The sequence below is a fragment of the Xenopus laevis genome, chromosome 4S (genome assembly GCF_017654675.1).
Source record: "Xenopus laevis strain J_2021 chromosome 4S, Xenopus_laevis_v10.1, whole genome shotgun sequence".
NCBI lineage: Eukaryota > Metazoa > Chordata > Amphibia > Anura > Pipidae > Xenopus > Xenopus laevis.
This window is the reverse complement of record NC_054378.1, coordinates 82,850,605-82,870,665: the sequence shown is the minus strand read 5'-3', so window position 1 is coordinate 82,870,665 and position 20,061 is coordinate 82,850,605. Positions and strand designations below refer to the sequence as shown.

General features: G+C 41.8%; 1 protein-coding gene across 2 annotated transcripts in view; it reads right to left on the bottom strand.

Annotated features, from left to right (window-relative positions):
* Window positions 1-19,706, bottom strand: part of snx7.S (sorting nexin 7 S homeolog) — a 36,340-nt gene extending 16,634 nt beyond the window's left edge. The window contains exon 1 of one of the 2 annotated variants that reach the window (XM_041591290.1): window positions 19,498-19,706. In XM_041591290.1, the coding sequence (XP_041447224.1) occupies window positions 19,498-19,635 (138 nt within the window). In that variant the 5' untranslated portion in view covers window positions 19,636-19,706. 2 annotated transcript variants of the gene reach the window in all.
* Between the last annotated feature and the right edge of the window lie 355 nt (window positions 19,707-20,061).

Here is a 20,061-nt window from a genome sequence, read left to right as displayed (position 1 = left end):
ACATTCAGCATGTGTAGCTAGTGAGGATGCAGAGTGCCCGAAAAAGTCAGTACCTTCCTCCCAAGCCCCCTGCTGGCCCTTAGATGAAGACCATAAAACACAGGATCAACTTAAATGGGTTGTTCAGCTTTAAATTAATGCTTAGTATGCTGTAGAGTGAGAACATTTGCAATTGGTTTTCATTTTTTTTTCTTACTTGTGGTTTTTGAGTTATTTTGCCTTTTATTTAGCAGCTCTCGTTTGCAATTTCAGAAATCTGGTTGCTAGGATCCAAATTACCCTAGCAACCATGCATGGATTTGAATAAGAGACTGGAATGTGAATAGGAGAGGTCTGACTAGAAAGATGAGTAATAATAATAATTATAAAATTAAAGAAAAAATAATAAAAGATGAGTAGCAATAATAATACATTTGTAGCAGATCATTTGTTGTTAGTTGGGGTCAGTGACCCCCCATTTCAAAGATGGAAAGTGTCAGAAGGAGAAGACAAAAATTCAAAAACTATAAAAAAGAAAAAATGAAAGGCAATTGAAAATTTGCTTAGAATTAGCCATTCTAGAACATACAAAAAGTTAACTTAAAGATGAACCACCCCTTTAAGAATGATAAAAGAAATAGGAACAATTGCATCTTTTCGAAGAAGAATTTAAATTTAAAGAGTAGTATTCGTCAAATATATTGGGTTTAATGTTTTAAATAATTACCAAGGTTCTGTAATTTTGCTAGCCAAAAAAAAAGTACTCAGAAGCATACTGAATATTACAGTATATGTACAACAGGGATTAATCCATTTAGGATTTACCAGTAGCACTTGTTCTATATGTGTTCATCCATGGCCACCTTTGGACCATTTTGATCTTACTGCTCCAATGATCTAATAGTTAATGTCTGGCACCTGCGGAGGCAGCAGTGCCAACAGAACAGTAAAGCTGGCCATAGATGTACAGATTTTCAACAGATCCAATCCACATCGTGAGACCAAGATCTTCTGAGAACCATCGTACGAACGTTCGAACTGTCCATCAACTAAAACGACCAATTTACCAGGAAAACAAAGGGGAGCTGCCTGCTTGGCCCTGCAAACATCCATAGATTGTACTGGGACCGACAAAGATTTTTTTAACCTGGCCGATCAATTTCCTGGCAGATGTCGGACGAAAAATCGTAAGATGTTCGATCGTTTGAATCCCACTAACCGCACGATAATTTGACGAATCGGTCGGGCTGCGCTGAAATCGGTCGTTTCGCAAAGAAGAATCGTCGCGTCTATGGGGGCCTTTAGACCACAGTCCAACTGTGCCCCCTAAGAAATGTCATCATCAGATTCCCTTCAGGAGTTCCTTTTCGCTTTGTCCCCATTACTTTTACTTAAGAGTAAAGTGTATTTCAGGAGGCTTGTTCAGGAGGGGTTGTTCACCTTCCAACACTTTTTTTTTTCAGTTCAGGTGTTTTCAACTAGTTCACCAGAAACAGACTTGTTTCAATTACTCTATATTTTCTATTTGTGGCTGTTTTTTAATAATTGTTTCATTTTTCAACTTGTCTTTCTGAATCTGTTCTAAATTGATACATTAGTTGATACATTTCTTATCATTGGCCCTGCTGAGCATAATCCCTGAGTTTCATTAAATTCAGCTATTATAATGGATACAATAGTTGCTAATATTCCACAGATGCTGCTGAGAAATGTATCAACTAAAGTAGCAAATTGTAACAATTCGGAATCTGCACATGGATCACAGCTGCCAGACTCAATTTTGGAAAAACAGTAAAAAAGAAAAAAAAGGATCTTTATGTCTTAAACAATCTGAAAAACAACTTAACTGACCAACCCCATTAAAAGCCACCTATTGTCAAAAATGTATTTCTTCTACCAACATTCCGGTAGGGAAAAATAGCACTGACAGGGGGAATTTAAATTAACTATTGTTTCCCTTAACCAGAGCACTGTTTTCATTTGGCAGTCACTTTGTGCCACATAGTTTGGTAAACCTATACATATTTAGCATCAACATATAACAGAGTTAAAATTGCAAAAACAAACAAAATTTGCAAAAGGTAAACACTCAGCCTGCAGCTGAAAATGCAATTTGGTTGCTGGGGGTTACTGACCTAATACTGTGTAAAATACACTTATATCTTTGAGGGTAAACTTCATTTATAGAAAGTTGCAGTCGCATTTGTGCTTACATGGGAAAGTGTCTGTCATGGGGCCTTGAGAGTGTTTCTACTGCAGCCCTGTATTGCTTTATGGCAGACCCTATAGAAATGCTCTCAGGGCCAGAACAGGAGTCTTAAAAAAACAAGCAGTAATACAAATAATGGACGTGCATACTTAGATCTGCTGAAGAAAGGTTCATGCCTAATTTAGAGGAGGAGCAAATAAAGGCACGGTTTAAAATTCATAAAAATATAAATGTCAGCTGCTATTAAAAAAGCCTTTGTAAAAAGTCGATTGGTAATAGGCTACAGCCACACTACATGGATTCGAGTGCAGGCCTTTAGAATGCATGCAGCGCAGCAGAAGAGCAGCGGATTCTCAGCCTGCGTTTCTCCGCAGGCCCGATATCTGTGTCAGGTGTCCCTAGACTTAAAATACAGATGGTCAATACAGGATGAGAGAATACGAATAGGAAAAATGGCACAGACTAAATTAAAAGGATTTTGTCAATTTCTTAAGTGTTCTGTGTTTACTTGATAACTAGAATGCATCAACAGCACTCACACAACATATATCCAGTTATTAATAAAAGGAAATAATAAAAAAAAATATTTCTGGCACTAATTACAAGTTTACATTTTTCTGCATATTCTTAGAAATTCTTTCTACTTTTATAAAGTGATCAAAAATACTAAACGTTGTTACTATAGAAACAGCAATGAAACCTCAATCCAACACTTCTCCAGTTGAATGTATAGGACCTTCTAATTAAAGCTTCACTGAGAATCCGAGCTGTCGCTGCTTTACATTGTACGATGGCATGACAGAACGGGCCTATCAATCACTGCCGAAATGAGTCATTGTAGAACTTACTGCAAGATCCAAAAATAAACTTCATGCACTGAATTAAAGTAAAGTACAGAGAATACGAGAGAGCCAAGCTCAGTGTCAGGAGTGAAACAGGGTGGAAAGCTAAATTTCAGCATGAATGCAGACTTGATGTGCCATTTGTGAGTAAGACTGCATACCTCCCAACTCTCCCAATTATCATTCCAGTACCCCCCAGTCCCAGATTGCAGTTTAAATGTCCCCTTTTTGGTTGTAACCTAACGCTCACTTATGTAACAGGCCTTCCTGAACCATAAGCCATAATATGATATATTTCAGACAAGAGAACTTAAAGGTCAGGATAGTAATTTTAGTCATTATTAAGTGCAAGATGTCGGCGTCTTTTTAAGACATACGTTTGTAACAGTTATCGCCACCAACTGGCATGATTTAGTTAGCGAGCCCAATAGCTAGTCCATGTATAGCCACAGACAGACTGGCATACTGCAGTACTTGATGTTATTGTTCCTCCAGGTTCCACAGAACAGCAGGGCTGATGGTTCCCTAAAAGTCCACAGGGAGGAATGTTGGTCCCTGGGTCTCCCTTCCATTAAAGAATATGGTTGCTTTGCTTAGGGTGGATTAAAATTCCAATAACTGGTTAGACCCATGGTGCCAGGTTGTTCTTCGTCTAGTGACTCCCAAAAAAAAACAACCCAGTAATTCCAAACCCCCTTGAATATACTTCCCTGGACTTCTCTCACTCCTCCCCTCAGAAAGAGGGTGTTATTTCATCTTTGTTCTAATCCCCATTCTGGGCTGTATGGGGGGAAGCAACAAACAGGCTGGGTATGATAGGAAATTCAAAGCAGGGGATGAGGCTGCCGTATTGAAAAGTGTTAAATTCAGCAGACAGAATGGCACCAGAGCCTCTAGGCCTATAAAAAGATTACTAACCAAATCACAGTATAATTTAACTAGGGATGCACCAAATCCACTATTTTGGATTCGGCCGAACCCCCGAATCCTTGCAAAAGATTTGTCCGAATACCGAACCAAATCCTAATTTGCATATGCAAATTAGAGGTGGGAAGGGGAAAACATTTTTTTCTTCCTTATTTTGTGACAAAAAGTCATGAAATTTCCCTCCCTGCCGGTCTGGCAGAAGGATTCGGCAGAATCCGAAACCTGCTGAAAGGCTGAATCGTGGCCGAATCGAATCCTGGATCCGGTGCATCCCTAAATTTAACCCTTTATATCCTCTAGCACATGGCACTGAATCACCTACATGAAATAAAGTTATGCTGAGAATACAATATACTAGAAATAGCAGACAAGCCCATTGACACCACTGCTGCTTGCAACTTGCAGATCAGCACTGGACAAGGTTTTTATCATTTCAAGGGACTGGGGAAATGTAATATAGCCATGCATTCCACAGTGAAATGTACCAACATCTTTATTGTACACGATTAAAGCTAAGCAAATGGAGTCATAGGGGTATATTTATCAAATACTGAAGATAGAGATCGCCACAGTCCTCTAGAGTGAAATTTCACCACTCTCCATTCATTTCTATGGGATTTTTAAAAGAGTATTTATCAATGGGTGAAACTTCATCCTTTGATAAATATGCCTTTCAAAATCCCATAGAAATGAATGGAGAGTGGTGGAATTTCCCTCTAGAGGACTGTGGCGATCTCTATCTTCAGTATTTGATAAATATTCCCCAAAGAGAGATGAGCAGCATGGGAAAACTAGAAAATAGCATATTCGTGGTATTCTGCTTGTGCAAGTGTAGATGAAGTTGTGCTTTTAATCTATTAATTTCTGCAGTAATCTTTGTGGCATGTCTGGGGTTAATGGAGTGCTCACTTGCATTTTCTTGGTGATCTTATGGTATGTGTTTTATTACGACTTTAGTTTTTTTTCTTTTATAGGTGTTTTTGAATAGTTATGGTATTTGGGACCTTTGGCTAAAAGCTAGGCCATGGTCAAAACGTCACCACTAGTTAATGAGTGTCTTTTAAGGCATGTGACAGGGATACTTTACCTTTTCTCTGAACAATTCATTAATACTTACAGCATTACCTCTTGGTCAGGTTAGTATTGGATTTATATTAGTGTAGAAAGAATAATGTTTTGCCTTCTACAGTTTTCACACATGATTAGTAACCTGTAGCTGAAAAGAATTAGTCACATATAATGCCCCTGGTCCAGTATAATCATTTTATACATATATATGAAAGCTTGACATATAGAGGCACATTTATCAATATTCGAATTCATGGGAGTTTTTTTTTTAACTCACATAAATTCGAATTTACTCATATTTCGAATATTCAATTATTTATTATGAAAACTCGGACTAATTTTTACAGCAGGTTTTAGGTGGTGAATAGTATTAAAGGGCCAGAGTATGATACATCTTGAATATCTAATTCAAAAAAAAAACCGCAGATTAAGTTTGGATAATTCAGTCAAATTTGACCATAAAAAAAAAAACGAAAATTCGAATTTTCAATTCAAACCTTAATAAATTTGCCCCTTAATATGACAAAGTAATAAAATGCTGTTACCACTTCTTTAAAAGATGATGTAGGATTTTAAAATGGGGATAATTATGAGAAGATTTATTTCGAATCCGAACAATCAAAGGGAGTTTAAAATAAATATCCTTTGGTTTTATACAGGGCAGACAAATTTCAGCCATTCACACCAGTCCCTGCTCCAGTTGAGCTACAATTTAATAGAACTACATACATTTGTGTGTGCCCATGATATCTCAAATATTTAGTTTAAGTAGGCAAACAATCTTTTTAAAAGGGCAACATCACCACCTGCTGGCTTTTTCTTGCAGAACATTGAAATAATAAAAGCCTGTAAATGGGAGTAAAGATATTTGAAATTAGCGAATATAACAGTAGAGGCATCATAAATTCCTTGTTTAGAAATAACAAAAAATGTCACTACTAGTTTAAATTGCTCTAGCAGGGACCTGGTAATATCCCCCCCCCCACATCTTCCTGCTCCCCCCAACCTCATAGAAGCTAAGACTAGTTTTACCAGGGAAGTGTTGGTTGCCTTGTCTGATTCTCTTGTCAAATAGGGATTCAGTCCCCATTTGACAAGAGTCCAGCCCCCCTGTGGCCAGCAAGTACCCCTATTCATGAAGAGCAGAGTTTTATGAGTGGGGGACTGGAAATTGTGGCACCATAAATAGAACACATGGAGTCAAATGATGTCTATAGTTGTCTTAATTCAACATCTCCATATCGGTTACTTATAAACCAAACTTAGGATGAAGTATAACTGGAGGTTACACCAGCGGGGAGCCAACAATCTGATTTTAAAGGAACAGTTCAGTGTAAAAATAAAAACAGGGTAAATAGATATAATGTGCAAAATAAAAATTTGCCTATTATAGAAAATGCTAATTATAAGCATATATTAAAAGAATTGCAGTGCTTTTAATTTTATTTGTAAAAACAATTGCTTTTGAAAGCAGCATTTGCTTAACTCCTGTTACTTTTCAAACAGTTGCCAAAGTCTTAAGGTGGACATAGAAGTAACAATTAAGATCTTTCCTGCAACCTTTGTTCGTTTTCAATACAGACATGTTAGAGCAAAATCGCCAGATATCTAGGTTGAAACAATAGAATTCTACCTGTATCTGAAGATTCAATATTCGGGTGCCTTCAAAAGCGCACAATCAAACCTTTTTAGCTGGGCCGACGAGCCAATTGATCTCGATCGGTTCGTCTACCGCCATCGCCATACACGCATCGAATATTAGTTTTAAGCGATATTATCGGTGTATCTATGGCTACCTTTAGTTCCCCCGCAAAGACAGGTCTGTTAATCAGTTGCCTTGTCTTACATTGTATTAACAGTCTGAGCCATCAGGGCAGAGAATAGAAAGGGACAGACAAACACTGTTCAGTAGCAATACAGATACAAATAAAAACAGACAATTTGTAATGAATGCAAACTGCACAAAGTTGCTTAGAATTGTATTTTTCCTTTATTAGGCAAAAAATTATTGTTTTGGGTTGACCTTTATGAGGACAAAGGATAAATATCTAGAAACATTCAAAGCTCACTGGTTTGACTGAATACCATTTTAGGTAAACATACACCTGATTTGATCAATTTTAAACAAACGACAATAAAGAGGGAGGGTATTTGGTTGATTATTGTACTTTTTGAGTGCTTTTATTGGATTCTTCTGTTTTTTTGTTTCACTATTGTTCTCCCACTACTACTTTGTTACCATTGCATTTTTTTTTTTATTATGCTGACCCTCTTTTACCCCAGTGAGTTTTGGCTGCTTTGGAAGTCATAATACAGCAAATGGTGGTTAACCTTCAAGTAAACTTTTAGCATGTTCTAGAATGGCCAATTCTAAGCATTCATTTTTTTTGCCTTCCACCTCTTACTCTTCCCAGCTTTCAAATGGGGGTCACTGACCCTATTAAAAACAAATTCTCTGTATGGCTACACATTATTCTTATTGCCATTTTTTATTATTCATCTTTCTATTCAGGACCTCCTATTCATATTCCAGTCTTGTATTCCAATTAATGTATGGTTGTTAGGGTAATTAATTCCCTAGCAACCAGATGGCTGAAGCAACAAGAGCCGCTGAAAAAAAAGAAAATTAAAACCAATTGCAAGTTTTCTCTGAACAGCCCCTTCAAGTACCAGTCCCTCACTTGTTGTGGGTAGCAGGGCACACAAGTTAATGAACTTAACTCCACAATGAAGGACCGCTCCAGGTTCACTCTCCCTGTTTGCTGCTCCAATCGGGTGCTCTGTCCGCAGTGTCCCCACTGCTGAAATTCACTTAGACACCAAGAAAGAAGGACGGCACACCGGTACATGGAATATACTTTTATTCCAGGCTCATGCAAGGATCCAACGTCCTACTCGTTTCGGGAATCACTCCCTTAATCATAGGCATACATCCTGAGCTAAACAGACAGGTTATATACAAAGTGTAGATGGCGGCCCCTGCTGGGCACAATATAGTAATACAGTTAAAATACACGTACTTTATTATCGCTATAAAAACAATCTACTAAAGGTAAAAACCTCGTTTTCTATATTAAAACCATACTGTAGTCAAAAATGACGATCCTTATATGGATGTGTGTATCTTACTTTAGTCCCTGGAGAATGGGTAGCTAGTAATTAATTATTAATTAACTACCTGGGGGTAAACCTATATGGTCAACAAGTTAATGCCTACATTTAGATACTGTAGCCACTAATATAAGGTGAAAGGAAGTGTTAGCAACTTGGTATAGCACTTTGAAGTTAGCCCCTAATGGTGATATACACACCCACATGCTTGCATTTGTTATGTTGCAATAGCTAACCCAGTAGCTCAAGAACACAATTTGGGACTGGTAACACTATTGTTTCTCTTTTTTTTCACTCTTTCTTTCCATCTCTCTTCCACTCTTTCTTTCTTGTTGTTGGGGGAACACCCAACTCTATTTTAATCACACACCTCTACTTGCTTTCCATCTAATTTTGTAGACGCATCTTTCCAATAGTGAATACTGATTCACTTACTGTGAATATAGGATTCTTACAATATTTTAACAAACAAGGATTACAGAATATAAACTGGATCTGTACCAGAGGAACGATTTTTATTTAGCACACAGAAAATGTTGAAGAGCTAAAGCTGAAAGCATAAGTGTTCTAACCACAAAACCTATAATTATATGCTTCCATGTACCGACACTTGGCAATGCTTTGCAAAATTCAGAAGCTTACAATGCATTCTATAAAACGGACAGCAGGCAGACTGATTTCTTTCCTGTCGTATCAGCAGAAAGTAAACTTTGGAACTATGAAGTTCGAAGAAGTGCAAAGTACAGATACCGGTACTTAATGATTTGCATCTGGTAACCAAGCAGCCATGTAGACTTATAACATATAAATAGTATATGAAGTAGTATAGTATATGAAGTAAAAAAAAATAATAAATACATTTAGTCAACAGCCTATGGAATGAAAACAAAGAATGATGTATGTTTGGGACTGACAAATATGTCAATTTGGCTTGAAAATCCTGTGGAGTGAAAACTGCAGCTGGATAGCATTTTCGTTTGTAAGTTGGAATAGAATAGCTAATAATATTAAATAAAAGCAAACTGCAGAAATCAGCTTTTCTCTAGTCAAGCCACCATATCCTAAAATAATTTGCATTGTTTTGTTAGCCTGCTTCTTCTTTTGTCTCTTAAAAAGGATATTTACCCTTTTAGTGTGTTATCAGCAGACCTCGTCTATAGGGATGTCGCGGACTGTTCGCCCGCGGACTGTTCGCCGGCGAACTTGTTCGCGCGAACATCGGCTGTTCGCGTCCGCCGCAAGTTCGCGAACGTCGCGCGACGTTCGCCATTTTGGGTTCGCCTTACCTGGCGCTTTTTTTTACCTCTCACCCCAGACCAGCAGATACATGGCAGCCAATCAGGAAGCTCTCCCTCCTGGACCACCCCCACACCCCCTGGACCACTCCCCTTCCATATATAAACTGAAGCCCTGCAGCGTTTTTTCATTCTGCCTGTGTGTGCTTGGAAGAGCTAGTGTAGGGAGAGAGCTGCTAGTGATTTCACTGATTTGAGGGACAGTTGATAGTAAGTTTGCTGGCTAGTAATCTACTTGATACTGCTCTGTATTGGAGGGACAGAAGTCTGCAGGGATTTGAGGGACATTTTAGGGTAGCTTTGCTGGCTAGTAATCTACCTTCTACTGCAGTGCTCTGTATGTAGCTGCCTGCTGTGGGCACTGATCTCTTCTGATCTCATCTGCTGACTGCTGTAATAACCCAATAGTCCTTGTAAGGACTGCTTTTATTTTCTTTTTTGTTGTTTTACTTTGCTACTATAAGAGCCCAGTGCTATTAGTCTAGCAGTGTTGGGGAGTGGGACTGGTGTGCTACTGTGCTGCTCCTAGTAGTTCAGCAGCACCAACCCGAGAATATTTTTTTTTTTAATATACATATAATTTTTTTTTTTATTTTACTTATCTTACTGTTCTTTAAGGTGTCCAGTGCTGTTTGCTGTTCTTCATAGTAGTGCACCAATAGTAGTGCACTTGCAGGCATTATTTGCCCAGTGGCCATCTAGCTGTGTGAGCTTGTTCACATTCTGTCTAAATATCAATAATAATACCGTCTCCAGAAACACCACCTGAGTGACGTTTTTCAAGCAGCAATAATATATTCCGTATCCACCACTGCTGTAGTGTATACGTTGACCTTGTAGGCATTATTTGCCCAGTGTGTTCTTCATTTTCAAACCACTGCCACTTAGCTGTGTGAGCTTTTTCACATTCTGTCTAAATATCAATAATAATACCGTCTCCAGAAACACCACCTGAGTGACGTTTTTCAAGCAGCAATAATATATTCCGTATCCACCACTGCTGTAGTGTATACGTTGACCTTGTAGGCATTATTTGCCCAGTGTGTTCTTCATTTTCAAACCACTGCCACTTAGCTGTGTGAGCTTTTTCACATTCTGTCTAAATATCAATAATAATACCGTCTCCAGAAACACCACCTGAGTGACGTTTTTCAAGCAGCAATAATATATTCCGTATCCACCACTGCTGTAGTGTATACGTTGACCTTGTAGGCATTATTTGCCCAGTGTGTTCTTCATTTTCAAACCACTGCCATCTAGCTCTGTGAGCTTGTTCACATTCTGTCTAAAAATCAATAATAATACCGTCTCCAGAAACACCACCCGAGTGACGTTTTTCAGGCAGCAATAATATATTCCGTATCCACTGCTGTAGTAGTGTATACGTTGACCTTGTAGGCCTTGTTTGCCCAGTGTGTTCTTCTTCTTCTTCATTTTCAAACAACTCCCATCTAGCTGTGTGAGCTTGTTCACATTTTGTCTAAATATCAATAATAATACCGTCTCTAGAAACACCACCCGAGTGACGTTTTTCAGGCAGCAATAATATATTCCGTATCCACTGCTGTAGTAGTGTATACGTTGACCTTGTAGGCCTTGTTTGCCCCAGTGTGTTCTTCTTCTTCTTCATTTTCAAACAACTCCCATCTAGCTCTGTGAGCTTGTTCACATTCTGTCTAAATATCAATAATAATACCGTCTCCAGAAACACCACCTGAGTTGTTGTTTTTGTTTTAAAAATAATGCCAGGCAAAGGCAGGCCGCCACGCAGAGGCACTAGGGGCCGTGCTGCTATGCTATCCTGTGGCCCTAGGAAATTGCCCAGTTTTAAAAAGGCAATGACCCTGAACTCCCAAAATGCTGAAGAGGTAGTTGACTGGCTTACACAGCACACCCCATCCTCTACCGTTTCTAACTTTACCACAACATCCTCATCCTCCACTGCTATGGGCACCCCACGTAACACTTCCTCCACCACCGGCGCCCCTTCTTCACTGGAGTCAGAGGAGTTATTTTCACATGAGTTTCTTGAACTGAGTGATGCGCAACCATTATTGGCAGAAGAAGATGAAGGAGATGAGGACGTTACACCAGATTTAATTCTGGCAGAGAACACAACAGAGATGGACATAATGAGTGATGACGAGGAGGTCCCCGCTGCTGCTTCCTTCTGTGAGCTGTTAGAAGAAATTGATGCATCTGAGGAGAATGATGATGAGGAGATTGATGTTTTGTGGGTGCCCAGTAGAAGAGAGCAAGAGGAGGATAGTTCAGATGGAGAGACGGAGAGTCAGAGAGGCAGGAGGAGAATAAGACTTAGAAGAAGCAGGGAGGACAGCTCGCAGGGAACAGTAGGGCAACAACATGTATCGGCTCCTGTGGTCAGCCGGCCAACGCACCCGCCAACGCCGCCGACTTCTACTTTTACCCCCAGATTGCCAGCCTCAAAACGGTCAGCAGTGTGGGATTTTTTTAATGTGTGTGCCTCTGACAAAAGCGTTGTAATTTGCAATGAGTGCAGTCAGAAACTGAGTCTTGGGAAGCCCAACAGCCACATAGGTACAACTTCTATGCGAAGGCACATGAACGGCAAGCACAAAGCACTTTGGGAGCAACACCTCAAAGGCAACAGGCAAACTAAAAGCCACCCTCCTTCTGGTCCAGCATCTTACTGCTCTACCTCTGCTGTCCTTGACCCGTCTGAACCACCCTCCACTCCGCCTTCCACCTTGACCACCAGTTCCCATTCCCAGTCATCTGCCCCCAGCCAAGTTTCTGTGAGGGCCATGTTTGAGCGTAAGAAGCCAATGTCTGCGAGTCACCCCCTTGCCCGGCGTCTGACAGCTGGCTTGTCTGCACTCTTAGCCCGCCAGCTTTTACCATACCAGCTGGTGGACTCTGAGGCCTTCCGCAAATTTGTAGCAATTGGGACACCGCAGTGGAAGGTACCCAGCCGCAATTTTTTTTCAAAAAAGGGAATACCACACCTGTACCACCATGTGCAGAGCCAAGTCACCGCATCTCTGTCACTTAGTGTTGGGCCAAAGGTCCATATGACTACTGACGCATGGTCCTCCAAGCATGGTCAGGGCAGGTATGTCACCTACACTGCCCACTGGGTGAACTTGGTCATGGCTGGGAAGCAGGAAATGTGTGGCTCAACAACGACAGTGGAGTTGGTGTCACTGCCACGGATTGCACGCGGTTCTGCCACCACCTCTACTCCTCCTTCGCTCTCTACCTCGTCTTCTTCCTCTTCTTCGTCCTCTGCTGCTGGGTCCTCCTCCTCCTCCACACCTGTGCACCCCCAGCATCCCCTAGGCTATTCGACGTGCCAGGTACGCCGTTGTCATGCTGTCTTGGGGATGACGTGCCTGGAAAGCAAAAACCATACCGGATCTGTACTCCTGTCATCTCTGCAGTCACAGGCCGATCGGTGGCTGACCCCACACCAACTGAAGATCGGAAAAGTGGTGGGTGACAATGGAAGCAATCTGTTGGCAGCACTGAGACTGGGCAATTTAACACATGTGCCCTGCATGGCACATGTTCTGAATTAATAGTACAACGTTTTGTCTCAAAGTACCCAGGATTCCAGGACGTTCTCAGGCAGTCCAGGAAGGTGTCGGCCCATTTCAGACGTTCCTATACAGCCATGGCACGCCTTGCTGACATTCAGCAGCGGTACAACATGCAGTCAGGCGTTTGATTTGCGACAGCCAGACTCGCTGGAATTCAACGCTCCTCATGTTGGAACGTCTGCTGCAACAACAAAGAGCCGTCAACGAATACCTGTTTGAACTGGGTGGTAGGACTGGATCTGCAGAGCTGGGGATTTTTTTCCCCCGTTACTGGGTGCTTATGCACGATGCCTGCAGGCTCATGCGCCCTTTTGAAGAGGTTACAAATATGGTCAGTCGCACCGAAGGCACCATCAGCGACCTAATACCCTTTGCTTTCTTCCTGGAGCGTGCCGTGCGACGAGTGACAGATGAGGCTGTAGACCAGCGTGACGAGGAGCAGGAAGCGCACGATTTCTGGTCGGAATCACCAGAATGAACCCAGGCACCTGCTGCAACGCAGGGAGAGGTGTCAGAAGTGGAGTCAGAGGAGGAAGGTGGCTTTGTGGAGGAGGAGGACCAACAGGAGCAGGCTTCCCAGGGGGCTGGTGGTGACCTTTTGGGGACCCCTGGTCTTGTACGTGGCTGGGGGGAGGAGACCGTGGATGATGCAGTCCTTGATAACGAGGAAGCGGAGATGGATACCTCTGCATCCAACCTTGTGAGAATGGGGTCTTTCATGCTGTCATGCCTGTTGAAGGACCCCCGTATCAAGAGGCTTAAGGAGAAGGACCTGTACTGGGTCGCGACTCTACTAGACCTTCGGTACAAGCATAAAGTGGCAGAAATGTTACCAACATACCACAAGTCTGAAAGGATGCTGTATTTACAAACCAGCCTGCAAAACATGTTGTACAATGCTTTTAAGGGTGATGTCACTTCAGGAACTCATCAACATTCCAGGGGCAGAGGTGCCAGTAATCCTGCCACGAGCGCACCTGCAAGGACAAAGCACTTTGGCCACTCTGTAACGTCAGACATGCAAATGTTTTTCAGCCCAAGGCAGCGGCAGAACCCTTCGGGATCCACCCTCAAAGAACGCCTCGACCGGCAGGTAGCGGACTACCTGGCATTAACTGCAGATATCGACACTCTGAGGAGCGATGAACCCCTGGACTACTGGGTGCGCAGGCTTGATCTGTGGCCAGAGCTGTCACAATTTGCCATGAACCTCTTGTCTTGCCCCGCCTCAAGTGTCCTCTCAGAAAGGACCTTCAGTGCAGCAGGAGGGATTGTAACTGAGAAGAGAACTCGCCTAGGTCACAAAAGTGTGGATTACCTGACCTTTATTAAAATGAATGAGGGGTGGATCTCGGAGGGTTACTGCACGCCGGAAGACTTGTTCTGAGTTTCTGATTCTGACTCCCCATGCAGCTGTCCTTCTCTGCACGCCTCATGACTCCACATACAGCTGTCCTTTAGCGTCCTCCTCCCTCCACCACCGTTACAAACCAGGGTGCAAACCCTACTGGTTTAATTTGAATCCAGGTAAATCCTGAGTTTTTCTGGCCTCTGTGCTTCAGTGGCTGCGACCAAAAAAAACAGAATATTTTCAGCATTTATATGGCATATTTTTCCTGGCCTCTGTGCTTCAGTGGCTGCGACCAAAAAAATTGAATATTTTCAGCATTTATATGGCATATTTTTTCTGGCCTCTGTGCTTCAGTGGCTGCGACCAAAAAAAAACAGAATATTTTCAGCATTTATATGGCATATTTTCCTGGCCTCTGTGCTTCAGTGGCTGCGACCAAAAAAATTGAATATTTTCAGCATTTATATGGCATATTTTTTCTGGCCTCTGTGCTTCAGTGGCTGCGACTAAAAAAACCAGAATATTTTCAGCATTTATATGGCATATTTTTCCTGGCCTCTGTGCTTCAGTGGCTGCGACCAAAAAAATTGAATAGTTTCAGCATTTATATGGCATATTTTTTCTGGCCTCTGTGCTTCAGTGGCTGCGACAAAAATAAATGAATATTTTCAGCATTTATATGGCATATTTTTTCTGGCCTCTGTGCTTCAGTGGCTGCGACTAAAAAAAACAGAATATTTTCAGCATTTATATGGCATATTTTTCCTGGCCTCTGTGCTTCAGTGGCTGCGACCAAAAAAACAGAATATTTTCAGCATTTATATGGCATATTTTTCCTGGCCTCTGTGCTTCAGTGGCTGCGACCAAAAAAATTTATATTGTTAGCATTTATATGGCATATTTTTCCTGGCCTCTGTGCTGCAGTGGCTGCGACAAAAAAAAAATTAATATTGTTTGCATTTATATGGCATATTTTTTCTGGCCTCTGTGCTGCAGTGGCTGCCACAAAAAAAAATTAATATTTTCAGCATTTATATGGCATATTGTTTCTGGACTTCTGGTTCAGTGGCTGCGACAAAAAAAACATAATTTTTCAGGAAAGTACACATGCCTAATTTTTCAGGGTTCTGCAACAGTGGCAAAATCGCATCTTTTATGGTCACCGCAGGTGATCAATAAAGTAGACCAAAACTGGGCCCACACTGCAGAATCAGTGTTTTTTGGTTCGCTTCACTGTACATTGAATTACCTCTGCCTGACCGTGCACGTGCGCACAAGCACGGTGACTGCTAAACACACCACTACAGAAATATTGCCACCAACAGGACGAACATCCTGGAGGTGACAAGCAACTAGTAATTAAAAACTATTACTTGCTCACTTGACGGTATCATTCATTAAAGCTCTTTGCGTCTTTTTGCGTTGCAGTAAGCACCGCGTTTCGTCTTTGCGTGTGAACAGGCTGTAACTTTTACACGACTTGATTGGCATGTAGACGCCGGACATTTTAAAGCATTTTATTACACAGGTTTAGAAATGTAGTGTGATTTCTGCTCTTTACAGCACAAAACGCAGCGCTGTGTCAACAATGGATTTTTTAGAAACATTTTTGCCCTTGATCCCCCTCTGGCATGGCACTGTCCAGGTCGTTGCACCCTTTAAACAACTTTAAAATCATTTTTCTGGCCAGAAATGTCTTTTCTAGCTTTTAAAATTCGCCTTCCCATTGAAGTCTATGGGGTTCGCGACGTTCGCGAACCGTTCGCATTTTTGACGCAAGTTCGCGAATATGTTCGCGAACTTTTTTTCCGACATTCGCTACATCCCTAGTGTGGACTCTTGAATTGTTACGGTTTTCACTGATTCTCATGTCATAACCCCACCCCTAGTTCATAAAGAAAATCCTTTCCCACCCCTGAGATCATCCATCTACCCCCAATGTCGTTAGTCCTGCCACCTGCCAGCACTTCCATGCCACAAAGGTTGGCTACCCTAGTGGACTCACAGCCCAGGTGTATGTCATGAAATCATTGGTTGTGTATAATCAGACATTCTCCTATAAATGGGCAATTCCTAGGTTTTTTTTATAGCCTGTACAGGAACATAATATCAATTGATGTCTGTATAGGTAAATAAGCATAATTCTTCAGGAAAATGTGACACTACAGATGCTATTTTTTCTTCAGATATGTCATATAAGTGAAGACATATGAACATTTTCAGTGTGCTGTAATTATTTATGCCTTAAGTAATTATTAGAAATGATTAGATACAAGTTTGTTCATTCACAGTAAAATACTGGACTACCTCACTCATTGTTATGAGTCTTTTCTAGTGGTATTTTCTTTTTTTTTCTTTTTTCCGACATTCGCTACATCCCTACTCGTCTAAGCCGATTTGCAATTGGTCTTCATTATTTTGTATGGGTTTTACATTTGTTTTACTCATTCTGCCTATATGCAGTGAGGGTTTCTGGCAAATACGGAAAAAGAAACCCTGATACAAAAAAAAGAGATCTATTGTTTGCAATGCTTGGGACTTGGGTTTTCCAGATGATGTTTTTTTTCCCTATAAATCGGGATCACAATACATTAAGGCTGGCGGTACATGAGGAGATTAGTCGCCAAGCGATAAATCTTCGCTTCTGTGGGCAGCTACGAAATGCCTTCCCACCAGTAAGAATGTGAATCACTGCTGGGATGGCATTCGCGCTGCTTCAGTTTTCGCCTGAAGTTGTCTCACAAGTAAACCTCAGGCTCTTTCATAAAACAAAGTGACGCGAATGCCATCCCACCAGCGATTCACATTCTTGCTGGTGGAGATGTTATTGTAGCTACCCGCAGTAGCGAGGATTTATCCCTTGGTGACTTATCTCCTCATGTGCCACCAGCCTTAGTCTGTGTAAAAACATTGAAACCTTATATAAACCCAATATGGTTGTTTGGATTTTCATTACCCGAGTTATCAAGAACAAGGTACTGTGAGATTATTAGAGCGGTGAAAAAGATTGTTTTAAATCCACGTCCGTATTTGATGAACAAATATGCTTTGTCGTGGGTTGGTGGCCACACAGTTCGGCTGACCAACATCTGAGGTAAGACTCCCTGTTGGTCCAAGAGCTTGCACACCTGAAGCCATGTTCCTTCTTGGCAATGGCCACTAGTGAGAAGCTGTTTTAGTTTTAGCAGTGTACAAGTTTGTTGGGGTGGGAAGGCTGGGAAGTTTAGTTTAGTATGCACAGCGTGCGGTTAAAACAATTTTGACTTCCTTGACAAAAAGTCATGAGATTTTTTGGATTCGGATGCGGTTCAGCCGGCCACTTGGATTCTGCCAAATACACATCCTGCTGAAAAAGGCCCAAATCTGGCAGAACTGCAAACTGAATCCTGGATTCGGTGCATCCCTGCCTTTAATAAATAGTACAGATTGTTTATCAAAAGCCTCTTCATTTATGTTTATTAGGGATGGGTGAATTTGACCCGTTTCGTCAAAAATTCGCAGCCGGTGAAATTTTGCCGACGCCCATTAAAGTCTATGGACGTCAAAAAAAAAAATGTTGTCGCATGGTGAAAAAGAAGGCGAAAAAATTCACCCATCCCTAATGTTTATTGTCACATACATTTCATGAATAATAGTTACACTATTGAAACTGATCTGTCTGCTCCTTTCACAGTTACAAAGGTCACACAAGTGGGTGTGTATGGGAATTCTAGTGAAATAAGAACAGTTGTTGTTTCTCACTCAACGATTCCCAAGCTTGCCTGTGACGTAACAGCCCCACAGGAAATTAATTTTAGGGCCCCCAAAATATGCAGAGCTTGTCCTGGTTTACCAAAGGTTCCCCAGTGCAGACGCAGGGCCTGCTCCTTCTAGTTTCTCCGCTGATCTAAGCAATGCAATGTCACTTCTATTCTAAACTGAGATTCTATTCAGATAGATAAATGTAAGCATGATGGTTGCTCGGCTGAGCAGTAGTGGCCTAAAGCTGGCCATAGATGCAAAGATTTGATAGTACGAATCTCATAACTTTGTACGATTGCTGTCAGGGGCAGAACATTGTCTGAGCTGTTCTTTTACTACTTTATTTGTTAGTGGCAGGTCAGGAGATGGCACTGAACGTTCGTCAGTCCGATACGAAGGTAAATCTGCACGTCTCTGGCCAGCTTTAAGCAGGCCATAGATGCAAAGATCCGATCGTACGAATCATCGTACGATTGGACTTTCCCATCTCCCGACCTGCCACTAACTATTCCGATCAAATAAAGTAGTAAAAGAACAGATCAGCCGATGTTCTGCCCCTGACAGCAATCGTACGAAAGTTATGTCCGACCAAAGCTGGTGACAGTCTCCCACTGAAAATAGTATGATTGGCAATACATGCAGAGATATTACCGGCAGCCGACAGAAATCTTTTAACCTGTCTGATCGACCAAATGACCGATCTCCGCCGGACAAAAAATGCCGGGACTCTCCGCACACGGTCCGAAATGTTAGGTACCTGGACACCTCATGAACTTCACTCTAATAAGCGCGAGCAGGAGCTAGGACAATGAGGTCGAACAGAGGCTGATGCCATTTGTGACTGCATACGACAACAATAAGTATTACATGCAATGCCAGTTTGTATAGGAGCAGAGAGCTTTTGTACAAGACAATGGTTGTGTTCTTTTGTGTACAAAACAGTTACCCCTCTGATCCCAGGGCTGCAAGCACAAAAGCTGATTCACGACAATCCGCTGCTGGTACAGAACGAGACAATGGAATCGCCCCATTACAGAAGCCACTCACTGCTGAATGGGAGATTCCAGAGCATTGGACTGCTGCCACTGATGGAGGAATGCTCGCACTCCTTGCCCCTTCCCAACTGCTGCCTTTCCTAGACGGAGAAACACTTGTATTCACAGACCATTGAAAGAGAGTCTGGAGGAGACAGGAAACTTGCAAAAAGTTGTACTTTTTAGCTCTCTCTCCAGCTGCGAGAACTACAATTCCCAGAAACCCCCTGCTGACATAACAAGGCTTGGGACGCTGGGAATTGTATTTCTTCAACAGCTGGAAGGACACGCTTTGAATAAGAGAAGTTTAACACTCCGAGCTCATCACAGACAGCCAACTCCGCTTCCCCCTCCCATACCTTACTAAACACCTCCAGGTCATCATCTTCATCAAACTGCAGCGCGTCCGGAGACAGCGGGCTTAGAAGGGAGCTGTGCCCCGAAGTCAGGCACCCGGGAGACACCGCTACATACTTGGGCTCTGACTCAGGCTCCATCTCTTGGTTTTGTGCTGCTGCCCCCGCACAACACCCTACTTTTCAGTCCGCCCAAGCTATGCAGCAAATGCTCTCACTGCGCAGAAGCGGAAGTAACTTTTATAAAGCTCTGATTGTTAGGACGAGCAGGGAATGTGGTAAAGTTTCTCAAAAGTGGACTTTACTAGAAATTGTAATGGGCTCTTGTCTCTTATATCAAACAGCTTTCAAACAGAATAACGGTTTCACATGATATAACCCAGCTGAGTCCCAGGAGAAATAAATGTATTTTCTACAAGGCTTCTTCCATAACCGTGTGATTCCAGATATTCCCGGACTGCAATTCCCATTCCCAACAAGCTTCAATATATAATAAACACATCCCATGTCTGGTTGTCCCTGTTTAACCCCCTGAAGAAAATCAAAGCTTCCTGTTTATCAAAGCTT